Source organism: Podarcis tiliguerta, assembly GCF_965153285.1.
Source record: "Podarcis tiliguerta genome assembly, chromosome: 2".
Lineage (NCBI taxonomy): Eukaryota > Metazoa > Chordata > Lepidosauria > Squamata > Lacertidae > Podarcis > Podarcis tiliguerta.
In genome coordinates, this window is record NC_139535.1 from 90924939 (window position 1) to 90949917 (window position 24979).

Genomic DNA, 24979 nt, shown 5'->3' on the forward strand with positions numbered 1-24979 from the left:
GATAAATAGGGACCGCTTACTAGCGGGAAGGTAAACGGCTATTCCGTGTGCGGCTCTGGCTTGCCAGAGCAGCGATGTCACGCTGGCCACGTGACCCGGAAGTGTCTTCGGACAGCGCTGGCCCCCGGCCTCTTGAGTGAGATGGGTGCACAACCCTAGAGTCTGTCAAGACTGACCCTAGAGTCTGTCAAGACTGGCCCGTACGGGCAGGGGTACCTTAACCTTTACCTTTTTATGTAGCCCATATAAGGTGCTTTTATACATAAGTTTTCCATTTTCCAATTTGATTGTTAAAAAGTATCCTATATGCTTGTTTTCATACTGACACATGGAAGCTTCTGGTGTGGACTATCCTTTTGAGTAAAGGAGGCCTCAAAATAATGAGCATGTGCAAGCTAGGTGAGTGTGCATGGATGCACAGACACACACACACACAGATATCTGCAATATTTGCATGGGCTGATAGCAAGGAACAGTGTGCCCTCTATTTAAAAACCCATTGTTCTTATCTATATTTACTATTCTAGCTCAGTAGGCTGTATTCCTGAACACCTGGACAGGAAAATAACCAGCTCATTATTCTTGTGGATTGTGTATACATTAACACTTGCTTATATAAATCTTGGCAGTTAAAGGGCACACAGGCCTTGAGCATAGTGTAACTCTGCCATTGTGGAAATTCTCACAGAAACTCTCCCAAGTCTTTCTCCTCTTGCTCTCCACATTGTTTTAGGGGAGCCAGACAGGCTCTAGAAACTGCCCCATCTCCCGTACACCCGCTGTCTCAATTGCTCTGGTCACACAACCCAGGGTTGCTTTTATTGTCTCAGGAGCTGCATTCCACACAAAGAACAGCTAATCACCAGGCTGTGCTATCTTCATCCTAGCTGATTGTCAGCACAGCAATTCCTGAACTAGGCTTAGTGTCTGGCCTCATGGTGGCTTCAGATAGAAGCCATCTTGGGAGTCACCGACTAGGGATAAGCCATTTGCCACACATGCCTTGAATATTAAACAAGCCTCTAATGGGCCCAAGGGAGATGGATATTTCCTGATTTATAGTACAAGGATCAAATAATGAGGATTTTTAAAATGTGTATTTCCAGTTACAAACTTTCATTTTCTATCTGTAAATGTAAGCCCCTTAGGATAAAAGCTCAGTAGAAAGGAGCAACTGGGAGGTAAATTTATGTTGGAACTTAAATAACTGAACGACAGAACATTAGTTTACACAGTGACTAAAATTAGCATCAGCCTTGTCTCCAGAGAACTTGCTTCTGGAAGACAATTTAGATTTTTTCACTTAAAAAAAAAAAGAAGAAGACTAGATGACAAAATCACTTCATAGCATCCTTGGAACATAATACAGTATTAATTTCCCCATAGATTTAAGTGACCTTTGCAGAAAAAGTGCTGAGGTGTTTTGTTCCTAAAGCTATTCCGACTTCAGAATTATAACTGTCTTTCAGCAATCATCAAATGTCTCTCTCCTTTTTTGCAAGTAAGGATGTGTAATCTTGGTTGCTTTTTAGACACTTGGTTCATTGCAAAAGTGAGGACAAATAATCTTTTATTGTATTGCAGAGATGTCTACTTGTAGTAATATAGCTGTTCATACATTCTGATGTTAACAACACAATGTCTTGCAACCAAGGGGGGTGGTCACAATACAGTACACTGTTTGCCTCCTTCCTCAGAGGCATACTCTAACTCTGGTGAACAATAGTAAGACAGAATCACCTCTACAGAGAGTTTCAAAGCCACTGTAGAAAAGGTGGCCAGTAGTGTCCTGTAATTATTGCAAGAGTTAAACTGTATACCTCAGACTAATGTCTGTGATCAGTCTGGCTGGATTTAAGTTCAACTTCAGGCCACATTAAACCTGGAGTCTCCAACTTGATGTCCTTGGGTACCATTTCACCCTCAGGTACATCCCTAAGGCTCACTGCCCCAATCAATATTTCTGTTTAAAAAATAAAGGTTTTATTGCCCCCCTCCACTTTGGTATGGGTGTGTCTGCAGGCTCTTTTTGTCTGTGGAGTGAGGTTGGGGATAATGTTTTGCCTGGGTTTTTTGAGGGGAAGGGTCTGAGCACTGCTATTTTTTTCCTCTGTTTAATGGGTATTTTGTGGTGCCCATGACAGGTTTAACTATGGTTTAACATGGCGTGCAAACATAGCCCTAGAATTCCAGCTCAGTTGGCAGGATAGCATTTAATGTAGTCAAAACCAGTCATAATAAAGTTTCTAATAACTGTGACATGTGTCATCCTTTTCAGAAAGTTATAATGTTCCCTGTATCAGGTAGTGTGTGTGTGTGTGTGTGTGTGTGTGTGTGTGTGTACCAGTCAGAAATGCACTGATTAGATGTTCAGCATATTTTACTTTTCTGCATACTATGGGGAGATCACTGTTAGCAGCTAATATAAAAGTAAGGGATAAGACCTGGAGGCATCTAATCATATTCTTCCCTTGCTAAAAAGAAATGGCATGGAGAATTTGATCGTTAGATAGCCTCAATCACTCTACTGTTATGCAATGACTCTGTGAGGAAAATAGTGACATCAGCTGGGGGACACTGGTATCAGATTCACAACTCAGCACTCTCTTACTTCCAAGTAAGTAAGCTTCAAAAGTAGAATTTTCCTCCATCAGAAGCCATAGGATTTTAACAAGATCTGAAGAATATTCTGACAGAAACTATATGACCCTGTGAAATTAAATTGCATTAACTCCTATAGTTCAGGTGGGGATTAACAAACAAACTGAATCCAGATGCAAGTACTACTAGTCAAGCATAGATGCGATCTAAATAAGGCAAGTCAACATGTTCTAGATTGGGGTTGCACTCCCCTTTGGAAGTAGCAGGTATATGGCTTGGGAGTACTCCTTGATTCATCACTCCCCCTGGATGCTCAGGTGATTGCAGTTGTTAGGAGTGCCTTTTATCAGGATTGGCATTTCTTGATGAAGACGGACTTGGTCTCAGTCATTAATGATTTAGTTATTGCTAGACATTGGGATGCCTTAGAAGCCAGGCGGGAAGCTTCCACTAATGCAAAATACAGCAACTGCAGCTTAAGGCATATAACACCTATCTTTATGTCAGCTCCTTTGGCTTCCTTTGTGTTTCTGGTCTCTGTTCAAAATGCTGGTTCTGGCCTTTAATGCTATAGTTGCATTAGGACCAGGTGACCTTAGGGACCACTTGCTTCCCTATAGGCCTAACATAAGAATTGTGTTCAATGCCATAGGCACTGCTATTCAGTTTTGGTGAGTCTGACCAAACTGCAGGAGGCAGTGGAAGACAGGAGTGCCTGGCGTGCTCTGGTCCATGGGGTCATGAAGAGTAGGACATGACTAAACGACTAAACAACAACAAATTCAGTTATGGAGATTTGGTGAGCTAGCATGACAGAAAGGGCTTTCCCTCACCACATGAATATTGTTGTTTGAATAGACTTCCAGTCACAGAGACATCCATTTGAAACCCTAACATAGCTATTATCCAAATATGATTAAAGATTACAGGGTTGTATTCAACTAAGTTTTACTCAGGATATACTAACTGAAATTAATGGACCTTAGTCATGCTCATTAATTTAATGGGTCTGCTCTTAAGTAAAACTTAGCCAGATAAATCCCCAGTAACCAGATATGTGTGCATGTGCTCAAATTAAGTTGGCAACCTAGTCTGTCCAGACAACAAGGCTGCCCCTTGCTAATTTAAACTGTGTTAAGCTGTGAGTTGAAAAATGTTATTCACCAAGGAGGATTTATTCTGCACTATATAATATGAACAGTTTACTCATGAAAAGGGACTCAAATGCCTGGTCAGTCTTGTCCTGCTCCCAGTCCACAGTGGTGTTTAACCCGCCACCAAACCATACACTTGGGGAGCCAAGAACTAGCCCATCTGCTTCAGTAGCAATGCGGAAACCAGGTGATCTGGGAGGTGTGCAACACATTAAGTTTCATTGTTGTCTTCCAATCATAAATCTGCAATAGGTCAGCACTGCAAACTGTGAATGGACTGAAGCTGGAAGGAACAGCTCTGAGTGCTGGAAGGAACATTGCACAGCAGTTCAACCTCAATTGTTGTTTTAACTCTAAAACACCCCATGTGCTAAGGATTGAAGATTACATTCCACTATAAATCAACATCTCTCTCTGGTGGATTAAGTGACTAAAGATTGCAATTTTTTATGGGATAATCCCAGAATAAAAACAGACTATATTCCAATTGATTGCAACTAGGTCTGAACAGCTGCAAGGAACGTGAAATATGATCCACTCTGTTGAACTTTTGATGACCTGCAGTAGAAGCTTGATCTTTGACACTCAGCATTTCTTTTTTTGTTCCATTATGTCCCAGTGAGCATATTTTTCATTATTTAGCAGTGTATTTTTCATTATTTAGCCAAGTACTGTGTGTGTGTGTGTGTGTGTGTGTGTGTTTGCGCTCTCCCACACTTTTCATCAGTGCTCTCACATAAACACAAGGTTTTTGTTTTTGTTTAAAGATAAAGCCTTGATGTGACTAAAAATAAGCCTACAATCCCTTTCAGCTTTCTGTATGATTTTCCAAACCTGCAATGGTTGTCAAAGGATTTGTGGGGCCACTTTGGGGTGGCTTGTTATCTTATACTTGTTGCTTAGCATGGAACATTACATGATGTGAGTAATTCACTCCCAAAGTTGTGGGGAAAACAGTGCCTTTAGATGCATGTCTGCAGTCATCCGTTGATTCAACGGCATTGAAACCCTCCTTCAGGTGCTCCCACTATTGGAGGTGAAGTGACCAGTGAAAGGGCTTTAGGGGCTGTAATATCCCACCTGTATTACTTCCTCCCTAAGGATGCTCACAGGGAACACGGGTGGCGCTGTGGGTTAAACCACAGAGCCTAGAACTTGCCGATCAGAAGGTTGGCGGTTCGAATCCCCGCAACAGGGTGAGCTCCCGTTGCTTGGTCCCAGCTCCTGCCAACCTAGCAGTTCGAAAGCATGTCAAAGTGCAAGTAGATAAATAGGTACCGCTCCGACGGGAAGGTAAACAGCGTTTCCGTGAGCTGCTCTGGTTCACCAGAAGCGACTTAGTCATGCTGGCCACATGACCCGGAAGCTGTACGCCGGCTCCCTCGGCCAATAAAGCGAGATGAGCGCTGCAACCCCAGAGTTGGTCACGACTGGACCTAATGGTCAGGGGTCCCTTTACCTTTACATTTAAGGATGCTCACCTCAGCAACCAACCCACATCATCATCCTTTAGGTACCAGATGGAGACTAAATTCTAGATATTTTAAAGTATTTTACCATGCATGCCTACTCACAAGCAAATCCAGTGAGTTCAGTGGGGCTTACTCCTAGGTAAATTTACATATGGTTGCAGCCTTTTGAAGCCTACCTCCTGCAGCTACAATTCTTTCATGCTATCTTATTTGTTGTTGCACACTGCCCTGGAAACAATGGTAAAGGGTGGTATACCGTACAGTTTTAAAATAAACGAATAATACCAGAAGGCCTACTAGTATGGTGATGAAACTGTCTTGTCAAATTGTCAAACTCAAATTAGTAAGTGTTGTTTCTACTGATATGTCTGCTAGATTTTTATTCTATTTTTTAAGGAAAGGGCTGCAAGATTTCGAACAGAAGTGGTCACAGTTTCCAGAGTCCACAACTCTCAGAGCTTCCTTCAGAAGCACAGGCTGCATGCATTCTCTTACCTCCTTCCCATTGGACCAGAGAAGCCATGTTCATCAGGGGGAAAGAGGTAGACAACACATCTACCACTGCCTGCAATGGATGGAGGAATCTGTTAGTTTTGGTTTCTTATTTTTTCCAGTCTTAAGGTCAATTCTTAAATTTTTTACATCGATTTAAAAAAGAAATCCTCATGAAAATTCAACTACATTTTAGTGCAAATCTAAAGCCTGGCTAAATTTCTCCCCCAACTCCATTTTCTTTCTCTGTACTCTACCACTTTTCCTTTATAAGCTGTCAGGAAGAGGCTGAAAGTTTGCAGCCTCTCATCATCCCCATATCCACCTGCAGCTTATGCAGGCTGATTGGCTGGGCTACTCACGCGCAAGCAGCTGATCTAGCAGTTTCTTCCCCACAGGAAGTTTTAAAATATCCATGCCAACATCCCAAAGAGAAAATGATAACTAATTTAGCTTATGATTCTGTAAAAGCAAGCAACAACTGCCCTTTCGGCTCCAATGAGCTGGGAATATGCTGTCAATATGTTTGGCCTTGATAGGAGAAAGCTCAAACGCAAATAACCAATAACAGCACAAGCATAGATTCCTCTTTGTCAGTAGCAGTAATACTTGTTTTGCCAAAGGTCAAAGGAGTGGTGTGTGTCTCAGTAACCCTAGAGGTGCCAGATGCCATGAACGGCAGCTGCATACCCTGCTTCCATGTTCATTTCCTAAGAATCTGAAAACTCTTTTTCAATTCTTTGAAACCTTCTAGCTTTTCAGTAGCATCCCAAAGTACATACCATTCTTCAAGTATAGGTCAGGCTATGTGCCCCGTGCGTCCCTTGGACTTAGTACATAGCAGGGTCTTATTTGATTACCCAGCATAACAAACAGCTCTGTAAATAGGAAAGTTTTAACTACTTGACCTATATACTCAGCAAGGCAAAACTGGCAAATTGATCCTTCTTTCTTTCACTCTCGTTTCCTCCTAGGAAAGTAAATTTTAATGTGTTGTTTTTGTCATACTCCCTAGATATAAAGGATGTGGTTGGCAGAGCTGAATCCAAAGCATTATCAACATCTAGCTTGAGTGGGGAACAAAATCCTCAAATCTCAGGGATCATCAGAAGTTCAAATTGCTGGGATTTCCCTATTTTGCTGCCTGACTGGGTAGAGTAAAGGCTAAAGCTACAAGGATTTAGCATTAAACTGCAGAAATTGCTAGCAAAGGGCTAAAATTATGACCCATTTGAATATTTCTCAAAACGAAGGGGGAAAATGGTCCTAATAATCAGCTTAATATTTGGGTTTGATTTAAACAGAGCTAGACACACAGATCCTTCAGTTTGTGCTAGTATATTGATTTCTGTAAAATCAGTGGCAATACACCTATGAATGTCACGGCAACAAGGATTTCATCCTATATAGTTTTCCCTTATTTATTATTAGTTTGAAGTAAATGTGAGGCTTGACATTGTATTTAGAGATCTACAAAATGAATTAGAACAGAGCAATATCATCCTGGTTGCAACTTGTTTAAAAAGGGTTTAGTATAGATTAACATGGGCCAATAACTGTCTGGAACATAACCTGCTCTCTCTTGTTACTGATCATCTGCCTTGTCTAAATTGCACTACCCATCCCCCAATTGGAACCAAGTTAACACCAGAAGAAGAGACAGATTTACGATGGCCAGGGCTATGTCTGCATAACTTGTTACTGTGTTTTTATTCAGGGAAGTATTCATGCTATATACAGTGCAAATAATATTTATTTGCTTCTTTCAAATATCTTTCCCCCCCAAAAGTACATAGTGATGCCTGTAAACATTAGTGTGAGAAAAATGGGCTGTCCATATAGACTATGTGGACATGGTTATTGTTTTACTCCTCAAGATCTGGCATCATTCACATTGCTTCAGCAAATGAATTTGCGAAGTTATGCAACTGTCCAAAATACAAACAAAAAGAAAATGAATTGCCCCAAGCATGAAAGGATCAAAGTGGACACAGGGCAGGGAGCAGTCATCATTTTATGTGCATACAACTTGCATCTGCACAAATAACTGAAACACAGTAAGGTGAAGTTGAGAATTTTTGCCCATGTGATTATGACTCAATTCACACCATAAATTTACAGAACAATGATACCATTTCAGACAATCATGGCTTTCCCCAAGGCATCATGGGAAGTATAGTCTGTTAAGGGTGCTGAGAATTGTTAGGGGACACCTGTTCCCCACTCTGAGTTTTCTGGGAAGAGGGATTGGCTGTTAAACCATCCTTGGAATTGTAACTCTCTGAGGGGAATATGGGGTCTCCTAACAGCTCTCACCACCCTTAACAAACTACAGCTCCCAGAATTCTTTAGGGGAAGGCATGACTGTTTAAAGTGGTATCATAGTGATTTAAATGTATGGTGTGACTTCGGATCATGTTGACCAGTGCTTTTTTTTAGAGAGAGAGAAAGGATGCCAGTACTCACTGTGAAGTTGTTACAGTAAATACCACACATTTAACATGGGGGGAGGGATGTTTGAGCACTTGATGTTGACACCAAATCAGATGTGGCAATGCATGCTTCATATCATCAATATATGGTAAAATTCTTCCTAGAACAAAGAGCATAAGTGCATTTGCACCCAAGATGATTCAAATTTCCAAATAATCAATATTCATTGTGGTTGCAAATTCATGAAAGTGAACATTCTGGTACTTGAGTAGAACCTGGGGGAAAGAGCCCAAACAAGCAAAGGGGCAGAATCTGATGGACAGCACACAGGAGAATTAGGGGCCGGAGCTCATGATAAATCACCTGTTTATTGAAGGTGCATGTCTGTTGTATGTTTGCACAAGTCCTTAGCCATCAAGCAATACATCTATACATGTCATCAGGCAAACATTATTTATCAATCAATCAATCAATCAATCACAACACATCTCATTGGTAGAGATGGAAGAATCTGTCAATTTGGGTCTCTCAGTTTCTCATTTTTTGAATGCTAAATTCAGTTCTCTACATTTCTGAAGCAATTTGAAAGTTTTCTTTTTTTAAAAAAAAATCCTCGTGAAAATTCATCAGCATTTTGTGTGTGTTTGTGTGTGGATTTCACAAAATGGACACATCTTTGTATGGGTTTTTTAAAAACAACAACAACTAAAGCACACTTTTTGCAAGCAATTTTGCCTAATATATTGCATTATTTTCACAAATAAGTTCTTTTTGATGCAAACTAATATATGCATTTTTGTAAACACTGATTGGTTGCAGAACTGCATTACAAATTCAGATAAGTGCAAATTTTTAAAAGGATGGCTATGTTTCAGTTCTCATATTGTTTTGGAAAGTATGATTTTGAGAAATTAGGCTTTAAGTGCAAACTGAATCCAATTTCTCCCTCATCTGTACTACTTGGATGTATAAGGCTAACATGTCAAGGAGAAGGCTACCCTAGAGTCCACTTTGGTGTGCTGGTGGTGTTCCATGAATTGGGGAGAGCTTGTTTTTTATGTGAGAGAGTCCATAAAAGCATCCATCTTCTGGAGCAGGGGAAGAAAGAGGGAGCTCATTCCCTTGACTGGTATATTTTACAATGCCTCGTTCCTCCAAATCAAGGTCCTTTCAGAGGGTGCTACTAAAATTCCAGGTCAAACTGACCTGTGCCTCAGCCTGATTTGGAAAACTGTTACCACACTGAAAAGTTGATACTGATATGCACTGTGTTGGCTTGAGTACAACATCATTTTTTTAAAATCCTGGGTCTCAGCTTTCATATATTAAAGCTCAATGGGGATATATTCACACGTGTCCTGGAAATACCATAGCAGCTGGAGCTAGATCATTTTGTATGGGCAAAGGGAGCCTTTTATACATTACTTCTCAATATGGTCGTTTTGTTATATCCTAGGATTGTGGCTGGCTCAGTCTCAGCCTGAAGAGAGGACTAGAGCTAGTGAAGATGAACAGAAGGTGAAAGGGACCCCAAAAGAAGGATTAGCATAGGGTCAGGAAGACTATGATGTTTTATGAACCAGACACAAGAAGAACAGCCTAATGCTCTCTTGTGCAAACACTAGACTAGATCTGCATGTTTACAACGCTAGCGCAGGAATAGGACAGGGAAAATGAACAGTCTGCTGCTGGCTTAGAATAGAAAACAGGCATGAAGGCTTGAGGGTGTTATGCACAAATTATAAGTAGTGCTAACAATGAAAAAGCAAAACAGAATACTGGGCACCCACCCAGCACTTGCTAACTAGCAGAGGTTTGGCTAATGACATGCCATGGGAAAGGAAGGACAGCATCCCAGTTCTCCCTTCACATTTCTGCTGAGGAGGGTGACCACAAATAGCTCAATTGTTTTGGCAACAGAAAACAGACAAATTTCATTATTATTCATTTGGTTTAATTTTGGGTGCCATTTCTGGGCTTGGGACTGAATGAGTGAGTTAAAAATGGCCAATACTGTACTAACCAGAGTACACTATTACAAATTTCTAAGCTGTAGTCCTAGGTGACAGTGTAACAGTCCACAATCTATTTACACTGAAAGTAAGCTTCCACAGTTCATGCCAAGGGAAATCTTAATAGCAATACCAGTAGTAATAGCCTAAGTACAGCCATTGCCCTAACACATGTTTTCGCATTATAATTATCTTTGCTCACATCTGTCATAGATTCATTCTCAGTTCTTTACAGGCACCTCCTGTCTTGTTGTCTACAACATTCTAAAAGTGGCAAGTCACCCATCCCTGAACGTTCAGTGATTAGAGATAGCTCTGAAGTGTTGTCATAGTTAAATTCTTCCTGATATATTACTTAGCCTGGATCTCCTTTTTTGGGAACACTCAGGCTTCTTTACTCTCACAAATGGCTTTTCATCAACAACAGTATATCTTGATGTTGGTGAGGAAGGGACAGGGAATCTAGCCTTGGTGACAGAGAGTGATAATTTTGCAGCAAGGGAATAGCTTTGATGTTACCAAACCTCTCAGGCAAAGACAGCTGGCCATATGGCATGGGAGCCCAGAGGCAACACAATCCCCCCCCCCCCAAAAAAATCTGAAACTAAAACCAGCAAATTCATAAAATGGTGCAGGGTGGTGTGGGTTTGTAATTGCACAGCTCCAGTTATGGCACCTAGCCAGTAGCTACCTATAATACTTGTATAATCACATTCAATACAGCAATTCTAGAATTGCAATGTATGTGCTATCTGTGAGGGTGTATTGCAATCCCCCCCCCCCAATATATACTGCAGAAATCTCCACAATAGTGCAACCTTGCAGGCAGGCGGGGAAGTTATGGATAGCAGACGCAAGAAATGGAAAATAATTGTGCATTGCTCACTATTACTACTATTATTGATAGCAACAATAATAATGAAGGATAATAATCATGCATGTCATGTTACAGAGTTTCCTAGGTAAAAAAGAGATGCTCTTGCAGAATCTTACAATCTAAACTAGACAGTGGGGAAATCCACACAAAAGGGGAAGAGACTAGGAAATAAAGAGATGACTGTGGCTAAACACACTTAACACCTACTCAGACAGAGGGGCAAATAGGCATGTCAGGAAACTAATTGTATGGGTTGCATTTTGCATGCTTGACATCATGACTGCAGGATGGATGGATGGAAGAAACTTTAACTTTTACTGCTTCCATGGCCCTGGTCAAGCTCTGAGGCCCCTTACAGCTGCCATTTGTCCAGGAGGAAAACTGCCATTGGCACAAAGACAGCTACACACAGTTAGAAGTGGACACTAGTGGGTCATGGCAAAGTTGCCCAACCTCCTCCCCCCCCCCAAAAAAAACAAGCCTATTGCAAAAAGTGGTCCAGAGGACTATGATCAAGGCTGGCATCAACAGTTGGCATGGTTGGGCAGCTGAGGGCTCCCATCTTGGCAGGGGATGCATGACAAGAGCCACCTATGTCTGCTTCTCTCTTCACTGGTGCAACCTCCTTGATACCTGTTCCTCACTCTTGACTTTGCAGGAATGAGCAAGAAAGCAAGCAAGCAACAACAGTAGTGAGAAGCAGAAGGAAGAGCTGTCACTGCCTACTTGTTCATTGGCTTCGCCTGGCAAACAAGTGGGTGATACTCATGAAACAAGATAAGGCAGAGGAGGTGGAGCCACTAGCAACCATGGCAGCTAGGAGGTAGATTCACTGAGGGAGAGGAGGACCACTGAAAGTGCTTTGCCCAAAGGCCCACCAAAACCTGGAGTGAGCATTGACTGTCACAGGCAAAACATGGCAGCTTGTTCTTTCAGTGCCAGAGAATATATTTACCAAGCTGTTTTTAAACTTAGCCTGCTCCTTTCATTCTGCTGGCTCTTAAGATTGTCACGGGAATTGTCCTGCTATTTTTGTGCTTTGATTTAATAACATTCAGCTACAAGCATGTACTCTGAAGAAACACCCCTAAGGACTAAATCTGTGAGACTAGAGAGGATAGCTCACTCAGTCCATGATAGCACAAACTCAGTCCACTGGGTAATATAACATCCTTCTTCATGGGCATCCAAATAACTGAGCACATCAAGTTCTTTTAATTATTAATTGGTCTGTCTAAAACTCCTACATGATGCAAAAGATGGATAAATCTTCAAGTGATTTTGAGGGTGGAGAAAAATCTTAAGCACAGGTCAACCAAACCCTGGAGGGGAAAGGTGAGGCAAGGGAGTGGGTGGCAGGAGCACATCCATGTTGCTCAATGAGTGCTCCAGGACTGATGGTTACGCGATCTGAGAATGCTTGACCTATACTGATCTTGGCAAGGCACCCACAGGGCACCATGAGAGGAATCAGGAAGGAAAGCTCCAGGCAAACCACTTGCTCTAATGAAGTCTAATAATGGATTGTGGGGTTTTGTGTTTTCAGGGCCAAATCACTCCTTCCAGGATCCACCCTGTTCTTGAGAAATGGAAGGCTTTAAGGGGCAGACCGCTGATCTGGAACCAGCTCTACTACTGCTTTCTGACATTCCTTCCTATGTACATTGCTAAGTCACCATGAGTATAGGTTCATGGTACAGAGGGGAGTGGGTTAGTTTCTCGGGGAGTCAAGGCTCCAAGGACACAGACTCTGGATGTCCCAACTCCACAGTTCAAGAAGGACACTGACAAACTAGAACGTGTACAGAGGAGGGCAACCAAAATGGTCAAAGGCCTGGAAACAATGCCTTATGAGGATCGGCTAAGGGAGCTGGGCATGTTTAGCCTGGAGAAGAGGAGGTTAAGGGGTGATATGATAGCCATGTTCAAATATATAAAAGGATGTCACATAGAGGAGGGAGAAAGGTTGTTTTCTGCTGCTCCAGAGAAGCGGACACGGAGCAATGGATACAAACTACAAGAAAGAAGATTCCACCTAAACATTAGGAAGAACTTCCTGACAGTAAGAGCTGTTCGACAGTGGAATTTGCTGCCAAGGAGTGTGGTGGAGTCTCCTTCTTTGGAGGTCTTTAAGCAGAGGCTTGACAACCATATGTCAGGAGTGCTCTGATGGTGTTTCCTGCTTGGCAGGGGGTTGGACTCGATGACCCTTGTGGTCTCTTCCAACTCTATGATTCTATGATTCTATGATTCTAGGAGTCCATGACCAAAGAACCCCTGAGGCTGAGGCCAGGTCATGAGGCTGCGGCCTGAGATAGTTTCTAGTACCACAGCTTCTGATGGTTGTGGTCTGGTGGATCTTCCTCATATGCATGGGAGTCAAAGTCCAGGCTGCTGCTCTGGATAGGGCTTGTGACATCACTGACATAATTGTTCTAATAATCAGAGAAACAAATGAGATTGAAGGTTCTTAATACCAGAAAATGAAGACTTAACTTTGGTACTCAAACAGGAGCAAGAACTTAAAGAGAGGTGGAAGGCACATGCTTGTGAGGGCAAACTACTGCCAACACCTTACTTGTGGGACTTGCACTGACTGTTAATCTACTACCGGGTCAAGTTCAAGACGTTGGCACTAACCTATAAGGCCCTATATAGCTCAGGACCTGGTGAACTGAGAGACTGCCTTATATTTTATGTACCCAGTAGGTCATTGTGGTCTGCAGGAGAGCTTTTCATGAAAGTTCCAAGATTTCAGAAGCCCATTTTACAGCAACTTGGAGCAGGGCTTTCAGTGTGGCTGCCCTTTCCTGTGGAACAAAATTCCTGTTGAGATATGGCAGAATTCTGCACATCACCTAGCTCAAGCAGAACAAGGAAATAAAAACAAAGATACCATTTTGGATGTTAGAACAGGAGTGGGAAATCCCTTCTAACTAGCAGGCCAGATTCAATTGTTGCCAGCCACTCGAGATCCCAGCTGACACCCCCACCGCCACTGCAGAAAGCAAAATTCCTTCCAGTAGCACCTGTTTCAGTGTATCTGAAGAAGTGTGCATGCACACGAAAGCTCATACCAATAACAAACTTAGTTGGTCTCTAAGGTGCTATTGGAAGGAATTTTTTAATTTTGTTTCGACTACGGCAGATCAACACGACTACCTACCTTTAACTAGAACTGCAGAAAGCAGTGAGGCTTGCATCCAGCCAATGCTGTTTTTCTAGAAAAAGAGGTGCCAGAATTCACCATGAACGCCTCATTGTTCTCTTATAATGGCAATGGCACGCACCTGAGAGGTGCTGGAACTGAATTCTGCTGAAAAAAAGCCCTGCATCCAGCACTAACTGAAACAGTTCTGAAAAGGAACAATCAGGAACCTTACATTTGGTGGTGAATACAAGTTGCACTATCTATTCCAGAGCTCCTCATGCTTTCAACAGACATTGGATCCATTTCGGAGCTCCTGAATGGATCTAACCCGGCAGTGTTGAGCACCAAATGCAAGCCACGCTTTGAAAGGTGCAATTGGGAGGGCACCGAAAGGTTTCTGGTGGTTCCTTTGCAGTCACAGCTTCACCTGATAAATACCTGATATCATATGACATCAGGTAAGTGGCAGGAGGCATGGCAGGGGGGAAACAGCTTCTCAGGCCAAAGTAGGACCTGCTGGTTTGGTCTGTGAGACTAGAACATCCCTTTGCCTTTGTCAGAAGGTAGAATTTCTCTTCTTCCTTGATGTTCTATCCAATACATAAAATGCAGAGGCCATGGGCTTTCATTCTGCCAGGAGTAATCAGAGAAGCATACTGTAAAAAGTTTATGTGTATATGGGAAAAGGATAGATTATTTTTTAAAGGACATAAAGAAAAACATATAACAATAATTCATGCTGTCAGTTTACTTTGCAAATACAACAGCCACCAGTATTTTCATATAAAATTAAGCATATGTCAATATAAGCCCTTCAGATGTTCAAATAGGTATCTATATGAAATTGGTGTGTATTTAAAAATATGTTCAAATATAGCAAGGGTACCTTGAAGTACAAGTCCCTTGGCAACAAGAAGGGCTCACAATATCCACTTTTGTTGAGACTCATAAAAAGCAACCAAGTCTACAAGGCAGCATGCAGTAATTAGATATTTGGGGTGCAAGGTACAGGACCCTATTCAGTTATACGGTAGGCATATCAGCATAGCCATCTGTGCTATTTGTTGCAACCAAAAGCTAAAATGCTGCCTTAAACTAGAACAACCAGATGTCTCAACCCAAAATAAACCTTTTTAAGTTGCAGAGGCGTGGCAGTGGCTGTTGTTTTGATCTTCTCCCTTCCCCCAACCTTCTCTCAAGAAGGCTGCAGAATGACGGACAGGGAGTGTGGTCTTATTTTCTCTAAATGTTATGTAACTCATACCCCCAAGAGAATTAACCAGAAATAGGTTTTTGAGAAGATGGTAGCACTTTCTGGTTTTTTTTGTTAGAACTTTTATATTATTATTACTATTTTTGGCTTTCTCCCTAAAGGCACAGGCAAGATGTTAGCAACTCATGAAATGTCTGCCTGCAGCAGCCTTACAAAGATTTCGATATGTATAATTTTTTCCCTGAAAATTCTAGGTTTAAAAAACAGTGGTACCTCGGGTTACATACGCTTCAGGTTGCATACGCTTCAGGTTACAGACTCCGCTAATCCAGAAATAGTGCTTCAGGTTAAGAACTTTGCTTCAGGATGAGAACAGAAATTGTGCACCGGCGGCGCGGAAGCCAGAACCAGAACCCCTAACTATATACGCCTAAAAAAATAATAATACCCGATTACTCTGGGGTACAAATACACTCACCCAGACACCTATCCCCTATCCCAGATTCCCCTATCCCAACATCCCAATGCCATGCACAGGCATTGTGTCTCAGCCCACCTGCCCCTGTCTCCAAGATCTAGCTATAACCCCAACTGACTGCCCGCATAATCAACATACAAGCAAAGATAAATTCCTTCTCCCCTGTACATATGCCTATTTTAACATTAACAGGCTTATTGCAGAAAATAAGTTATGTTTCATTTTGGTAGGTCGGTGTCTTCCCTTCCTTCCTATTGACAGGAAAGGCTGTTGGCTGTACCACTCAGTAGTAGAGTGGGCAGCGCTGAGGAAGGGAAAGGCTGAAGCCGCTGATCAGAGGCGAATTTCTCTCAACAGCAGGGCTCTAACAATTACAACAGCCCCTCTCAGTGTGTGGTCATTGTAAGTGCAGAGAGAGTTATTTGTCATTTGAACATCTGAGCCTTACTTACCTAAAGGATAAAGTGGTACTGCCAGCAACAGGTAGAGATGCTGGTTGTGAACATTAACCCTTGGGCTTCAGTCCTAACTAAACACACATACTAGGGAAAGTAAGCTCTTTTTGACAAAATGGGACTTCCAAGCAAACAGGAAGAAGTCTGTTCTGTTAAAGACAACAGCTTCACATTTATTCCTGGATAAAGTATCACTGAAACAAATGGAACAACTGTACTTAATTGACTTTCACGGCTTAACATCACCACTAATTTTAAATGGATTTAAATGGATTTCAACCAATAGAACTCTCCCTTTTCAGTTTATTCTCCAGGAAGAATAACTGGTAATTTTAGTAGACTGGTGTCATATCATCAGGAATGTTCCGTGGCTTAGAACAGTGCTACTAAAAGTGGTGGTCCACCCAACTGTGCTGGTCTACAAGCCATCGCCTGCTGGTCCACAGTAGGTCCCACACAGCCCAGATCAGGTAAGACACTTTAGGGACCAAATATGGTATTGGTCCCTGGCACATTAGGGGTGGGAATGCTGGTCCACCACATCAAATAAATTGAGAAGCATTGGCTTAAAACAGGGGAGGGCAGAAGGTAGACTGGGATCTGAAGAGAGATCTCTGGCTGATTTTAAGTGTATTGGCAAGGATTTTGGATTCCCAATTGCTCACCAACAATAGCAGCAAAAGTCCCCTTTTACATTATATTGCCCAAAGAAAGTGGGGTTGGGGGAGGGAAATCATGTGTTCCAGTACTCAAAACAACATTCTTAGGCTGAGGATTCTCTATTTGTAAATGTATGTCTTTGCACCAGTTACCATCTGGTGGATCTCATTGTTCTAGTACAGAACAAAGTGGATCCCGCAGTCCTGAAGTCTGCCCACCCTTGCCTTAGAGCCACACTTGAACACTACCCACACATAGAATGGGCAGTAAGAACCGCTGTGCATATACCAGGTTTCCAAAATGCATCAAAATAACCAAGTGTCTTTCATGGCATCAGAATAGTAATGCCTAGTGTCAGCCTTCATGTTGAATACCTGAGAGGACTTTCACAACATGCAACCATGACCGCCTTTTGAGTTGCCTCAATAACTGAAAGTGTGGTTACTAAATATGGCAAATTAAATAAACAAGCATTAATTACAGAGGGCTAGGACTGGCAGTGCTGCCAAGCTTTTGCAGTTCTTGCAGTGCTCCTTCAAATCTTACTCTCTGTCTCAATCTCTCTCTCTTTTTCATACACACATGCACGTGCGTGTGCGCACACACACACACACACACACAGCCTGACCTGAGGCTCCTGCATAATATTGCTCCTGTGGGAAAATGAGCAGAGAGGCTGCTCTTGGAGCTGCTGGGTTGTAGGAGTCTCTACCTAAGCTTATCTGCATGTCCTGCCCTGCATGTCACAATGGCCATTATCAAGAGCAATAAGATCCTAGCATGAAGGATAGGCTTAGGGTTCAGGTTCTCCTGATCTCCACCCTGGTCCCCAGGCGGAATTAAGCCAGGAGCTGTTGCAGTTGTTGGCTTGGCTCTGCAAGTCCTGCCACCAGGAGACTCGGAGAAACCACCCGGTCTTGAAAGCAGCCTGCCAGCTATTCAAACTATGTGGGGCTGAGACCACCAAATACCCAGATGGGACCAGACCCCTCTCTTCACCATAGTTTCCATGCATGCATACTTAAAAAAATATTTGGGGTCTGCAGGGGCCCCACTTTTGGTATATGGGAGCTTGCAGATTTCCAGCTTTGCAGATATTTGATGCTGGTCTTACAGAGAACAGTTTCCCCACAACCCCAGATGTGCATTTTTTAAATTCAGGCAGAGTGTATTAGATTCCTTTTCAGGTAATAATTTGTATTTTTAATTTAATACTATCTTTTCTTCATTAAACATTCACATAGATTGAGATACCCATTAATTACTCTCCATTATTCAATGCTACCCCTTAAATTTAAAGAATAAACATTATTTAAAAGTCCATAATCAAAAGGCTAACCTATAACCAGGGCAGCATTCCTGTTGGAACACTTGTAATTAATAGCTGGAGCTCTTTGCAAAGCTGTTCAGTCTCATTACTCTCTATGTAGTTGAAAATAACAAATGTTTCCATAATCTGTTCTGCCATCTTGATCTGTGTGTTGTGTCATGCATGCTCCTCAGTGAGACCTAGTGCAGCTGCTGGAGATGGTAACGATGAGGGAATACGGTTGTGGACTTTATATATCATCCTATGTAATCCAAGAAGCCACAGCTGACTTTATAGCAAGCCCTGACATGAACATCATATGCCTCCCTATAAAGCAACATGCAAAATAAGGCTAGTTCTGATAGCTACAGCAAAGCAGGGGCACAACTGAAGAATCTTGCCTTAGAACAAGATTCTCTGAAACAGGGAAACTGAGCCCTAGGAAGCTAATATGAAGCCTGCTAGCAGTCTGACATGTTGGAAGAAACTGCACATTCTCACAGCACTAGAAATCTGTCTTAAAATCATGTGGGAATGACATGTAGTGAACGGAGAAAAAAATAAAAAATAAAAGGCTAGCAGAGGTCTGCAGAGATCCACTTCCTTTTTTTCTTTACAGGATCTCCACTCTCCAGGATGGGGAGAAGGGAAGCTTTCTGGAAGTCATGGGTATCCAATGCAATCACAGACAAAGTCTTCCTACTTCTAGAAATGCCCCTGAACTGGCATTTGACTTCACTAAGTGAAGCAACGATGCCTGGTACGAACGTCATCTCTGGAACACCCTAGGCCAATGTTGCCGAATAACTTCACTGCCCACACAGTCACATCTCAGGTCACATTGTTGAGCTTGCACATGATACAAATCAACCTTGGAAGATTTTAGGTTAGGATGCTCCAAAGCCATTTTTGTGATATGTAACAAGACCATCTATTAGACTGTGAGCCTACAGGCCAGGACTGTCTTAGTTTTATGACTCTACAGCACTTAGAAAATGTTATGTGTCTTATAAGTAAGTAAATAATAATAATAATAATACATAGAGGACTAGGAGCAGGGAGAGCTACAGCCCAAGTAGGGCAGGATCAATAATAATATAGTTATTAGTATTATTACTGTATTTATAAAATTATTTTCTATCTACATACTCCAAGTGTTGTACAATAAAAACCAGACTTAAAAGTATCGTTTAAAACAGCATTAAATGTCACATTCCAACAGGAAAGCCACTAACCAACCTCTGAGAGCGCAGGAAAGTCGTCACAAACACTGGCGTTAATCTGCTTCCTCCCCACAGACTTTAATCTGCTTCTCTCACCAGCAGGTGGCCTCAGACAAGCCACTGTTCCCCCAGCTTCTGCAATTTGGGGGAGATAACCATATTGACTTACCATAAGTACTTCTTTTAAGTACTACTGAGAATGTCTGTGAAGTGCTTTGAACACTCAAAAAGAACATTCAACAAGTTAAAACTTTAAAGTGAAGGAAGCTGTGCAAGGTTTCATACGGCTCTGTTTTTGTGGACTTATGCTACTTTTATATTGTAATGTGTTCCTCACATCCCAGAGTGGTTAAAAGTTTCAAGGGCATCAGCATTGTCTGAGTTTTGGCTTCCTTTGGAAGATCATTGGTGACTTTTGCTGTATTCAAAATATTTGAGCAACAAGTTGAACATAACTGTGAGCATATACCCAGAGATGCAGCAAGCCTCAGCACTTCTTTCTTCTTCAAACTGAACATATTCTATTGCACTGTCCAAACACTTGCCTATGTTGGTCTGTTATGAGCTAAGAAACATTGCAATACTCTCCATAAGTAGCTATAGCTCAGTGGTAGAGCACATGCTTTCAGTTGTAGCCAGTGCTAGTCCTACTCAGAGTAGACAGATTGAAGTTAATGAACATGATTAACTTAGGCCCATTAGCTTAAATGGGTCTACTCTGAATAGGGCTTAGTTGGTTACACTCTTTGTCTGCAGAATATGTCAAGTTCAGCCCCTAATACTGTAATTCCTGTTAAAGGGGGATCCCAGGTTATTTCCAGACAACCTGTTTATTAAGCATTCATTCTGTTCTGGTTTCTGGATAATTAATACAACATTGCATCAAGCATTTTATCCCAATGCATTTTGCTGTTACTTTACATAACAGTAAATATTTGGGGGAAGTGGGTTTGTTCAGCAAGAGCACCAAATCCATTTCAGTTGCACAAACTGAATTTACTGGTTTGAGATTTAATCCAACTTGTGCAATAGGGACAATCTGGAAGCCCTTTCATCAGGATCAGGTGAAGGGGAGACCTCGGAGGGCCACCTGCCAAACAGAGTAGGCAATACTAAGCTAGATAGATCGATAATCTCAGCCACTTCCTCTGTTACCTAAGAAAGCCAAACGAAATGTTGAAAACCAACTATAAGGATGTTGTTGATGCAATGAGAACTACTCCGAGCTTTCTGAACCCACTGAAGGACCAAGTTGCCTTCTGCACCATTAGGCAAGAGCAATTTTACTATTTATAACAACAGCCAGCAGCAAAGTGCACAGTTGGGTCATAAAAATATGGCACTAAATTTAATACGATCAGTCCACAGCATCACGGTTGATTTAAAAAAGGGAGGTGGAGTTGAAAGGAGGGAGGAGGGAAGGGAAGCCAAGCCTGCCCTTGAAACTGAAGAAAGGATTTCGTGTTTAAAATTGTGACCAGGCTTCCCTTTCCCTTCAGTGTGATTAGAACATACTGTACTAGAGAGATCATCAGGGTTGTACACGTCAGCCTGTTTTCCTGGCTCTTTCATGTTACTGTCAGCTACACTCTCTTCACATTCCAACAAGATTTTAGGCTCTTCTCTCATCTCTCCCTCCTCCTCCTCCTCCTGTGACTGTTGTTCCATCTGCTTTTCCCATTGATCATGGGTTCCATCCATCACCATTCTAAGTATCCTGTATTAATTGTTTGGAGATTTGTTTCTAGGTTAAATCTCTGCCAAATTCCCAAGGTAATTGCATATGTCATATGCCGGCCTGAATGTATTTCCATGCTATAATTAGCACATAGGAAGTCACTGACAAGCCTGGTTAAGTGGCCTTTAAAGAATGTGGTACATCAACACTCACTGTTTCCCTTATCTTATTTTATGGTTCTGAATAGCCCCCAGAGTACTTTACTTAACATAATTTTTCCTTGCCAATTAACATTTTCCAGCAGCTTATACAAGCAACCTTCTTTTTAGAATAACCATTTACCGGTAAATCTAGAGATTCAACATTTTCTACTTGCTAGCAGTATATGACACATGCGGATTTTACTGCCCAGCAATTTTCTATGCTGTTCCTAAGTACTGAAGCTCAGATTATACCCCCCCCCCCAGTTGTGTACCAAACATGTAACCAAGAATTTAGTTTTACTCATCTCATGAACGAGGTTTTCAGTTACTCACAATAACATTGGTGAGAAGTAGTCACACGTACAATGGAGAGCAGTTTCCATCAGCGGTCACATATGAACTAAACAAATCTCAGTGTTATAAACCATAGCTCTTAAAAATGTCCATATAAAAATGTAAGTCACATACAAATGTCCTTGAAAATAACTGGCAGACAGAACAGGTGCCACAAAGACCATGGCCACATCAGCAACCCTGGAAGAAGCATGGCAGAAGGTCCTAGAAGCCCTGGGAGCAACACATGGCATATTGCTAGGGCTGTGCAGTGCCCTGCAGTTGTATGTGACACAACAAAGCTGTTGACTGGATTTATAAATGGGCAAGAAATAGTATTTGCTTACATGACTTTTCAGCTTAATTTATACTTATTGCCAGACATGGTAGTATAGTATGATGCATGTATACTAATTATAAACGAGCAACAAAAACCCTTCAGATGCTGCTCCCTGTAGTGCCCCTGTTGTATCCCTTAATCTACATTCTTCCCTGAGCTCTGAATAGGCCTGAGGCCTAACCTGCATACTTGCCTATGTTTTAAGGCCTATAAATCCTGCCAATACTAGCTCCCTCTGTCCCTGGTACCTCAATGTCTCTGATTCTGATGATGATGGTGGTGATGATTAACCTTTCTTCTTGCTGCCAGTCAGCAACCACATCCATTTGGTTCCTCCTGACAATGCACAGGAAATGCCTGGAACTATGAGACTCTTTTGAGAGAGCATCTCACATAGGGTATGTTGCTTGCTCTGTTTTAACACCGCCTACTCATTGGCTCCAGTGAATCTCACAAAATCTAAGAGCATCTGTACAACATGCATAGATGCAAAGCGGGGGGGGAGGAGTCTGCATAAACACCCATAAGCAGGATCTGCAATTTAGCCTCAATTCCTTTTCTCATGAGAATGGACAGCTTTGGGGGCCTTGGACCATAGGACACAGGCGACACCCCCTCCCCACCATAATAATGCTACTACCTGAAGAGGGTGGGGCAGCAGTAAAGCTGGGACTGTGCGATTGCATTAATAAGAGTACTGGCGCCCCACCTCATCCAGATAAGCAGAAGGACTCCACTGGGCAGAGGACAGCTCCAGCCATCCACATGTACTGCTCTTGTTTATCACTAGCCTGGCCTTCAGACATGCAGGCTTTTGCTGGCACCAACAGGTAAGGTCTTCTCAGGTGAGACAGGCACTAACAAAGCCCAAAAGTGGGAGGTTGGATTACTTCCTTGGTAACTAGGGGCTGGTCCGCACTTCTACTTGCCTCATGCCTAGGAAGCATGGGTCTGAGTGGTTTTCCCGTGCTTTCTAGATATGGATCTGAGTGCTTTTGCCCTTGCCCCACCATTTTCCCAAGGGGGAATCCGCTCTTTAGTGATCAATTGGAGCAAACATCAAACCAGAGAAAACATGCTTGACCTTTGCTCCAGTGCTTCCTCTGGGGTGGGATGCACTCAAGCAAGTGGGCCCAGTTCATAATAATTTATTCCAACTGCAGAACTCCACAGCGCAACCTGTTCTGCAATTCTTAATAGCTGCCAATTGTATGCCTTGAATATGAGGTCTGAGAGTCAACTGCTTTTGAGCAATCTGTTCCACTACCATGCATTCAGCTGCTCATTCACTACTGCCACACTCACTCACACCCCTTTTCCCAATCTCATTTCACTTTATAGAGATATAAAAATATTTCACCAGCTGCTTGACCACCTGGTGCAAAGAGAAGCTTAGGGCAAAAGAACAAGGAAGCTGAAAATAAACTGCAGAAGAGACCAGTGTATATGTGTGTGGCGGGGAGAACAGAAAGATAACCCCACCCCAAGCACAACGCTAGCAAAGAGATGTTATTATGCTGCACTAATACTACAGCACAGACGTACCATCTTGAGCATCTAAGCCCATGCAGCAGGCATTATGCCTAGCGACAGAAAACTCACATGGTTCTAATGACTGCTGCAGACAGAATACCCAGCAGTCCTGGCATTCCAGGGCTCAAAATAGAACAGCCATAGCTTGACCCCAAATATACTGATGTCAAGCATAGGTAGTGGCTCCAGACAGAATTCCAAAGCCAGCATTTCCTCCTCCCCACCTTCCTGCCCCCTCCCATTTGTGATTCATCATGATGTTTTAACCCCTTTGATACTGAGAGCAGAAGAGCCAGACACTCTATCAGAGGGCTTTTCTCCTGCAGAGGAAAGGCAACAGATAGTAAAATAGGCCTGTTAGAACAGGTGAGTCCCACCCACCACACAATGAGCCACTGTGTGGAGGTGGTGGGGTGTAAGGAGAACCAATGTCACCCCCTTTCTGTTGTTCATTAGCAACAACAGGGGACAAAGCTGGCAGGGGTAGAGGACATAATATCGTATTTTTCTGTGTATAGGAAACCCCCATGTTAAGACGACTCCTATTTTTTTTGAACCCCAAATTAAGAAATCAATATTTTAAAATAGGGTTGCCAGTGGTTGCCAGTGTTAGGGTTGCCATATTTCAAGAGCCCAAGCCCAAACCTGAGCCTAGCTGCCCATGCCAGAGTCAGAGCCCAACCCCCTGTGCATTCACCATCCATGTATAAGACAACCCCCCCAATTTTTTACTTCTTTTTTTTTTAGCAAAAAGCATCGTCTTATACATGGAAAAATACGGTATATTGTTGGTGCTTATATTGTTGGTGCTTGGCAAACTTAAAAGCAGGCAGGGATTTCTGTAATTAGAAAGTGTTCTAGAACACTGGTTCCTATTCTTTTTGCTGGGCATTATTCTATTCTTTTTGCTGGGCACTCACTATCATATTCTTTTTGCTGGGCACTCACTAATGCCTTCGTTTGGGATCCACTTATTGGTTGCCATTCCCTGAAGTGGAAATCATCCCAGAATTCACACAGATATTTAACCTGTTATCCTTCATTTATTCAGGAGTACAGGAGGGCTAACCTGTGACCCTCCAGAGACATTATGGGACTCCCAACTCCCTTAATCTTAGACCACTAGCGAATGGTAACTCATTCCTGGAGAAAACTGTTGCTTCAGACAGTACTGCAGAATTGTCCTTGCCATGTCAAAAAGTCTGTATGGAACTAGGGGCCAGTTAAGGGTGCTGGTAGAATCTCTTTATAGAACTAAATATATCTGAGTAGAATCCTAACTTGTGGCTATGTATTTGTGGCACAAATCATATGATACGTCTTTAAGCTTTTAAAGTGTGTAAGCTGCTAGGAAGAATGTGA

General features: G+C 42.3%; 1 protein-coding gene across 3 annotated transcripts in view; it reads right to left on the reverse strand.

Annotated features, from left to right (window-relative positions):
• TOB1 (transducer of ERBB2, 1) overlaps positions 1 to 24979 on the reverse strand; it is a 108868-nt gene that overhangs the window by 61716 nt on the left and 22173 nt on the right. The window contains exons 2-3 of one of the 3 annotated variants that reach the window (XM_083430091.1): positions 19547 to 19665; positions 5723 to 5792 (exon numbers count right to left, since the gene is read on the reverse strand). The exons of the other annotated variants lie outside the window; for them this stretch is intronic. Of the exons in view, the coding sequence (XP_083286217.1) occupies positions 5723 to 5792; positions 19547 to 19665 (189 nt within the window). The remainder of the gene's footprint in view (positions 1 to 5722; positions 5793 to 19546; positions 19666 to 24979) is intronic. 3 annotated transcript variants of the gene reach the window in all.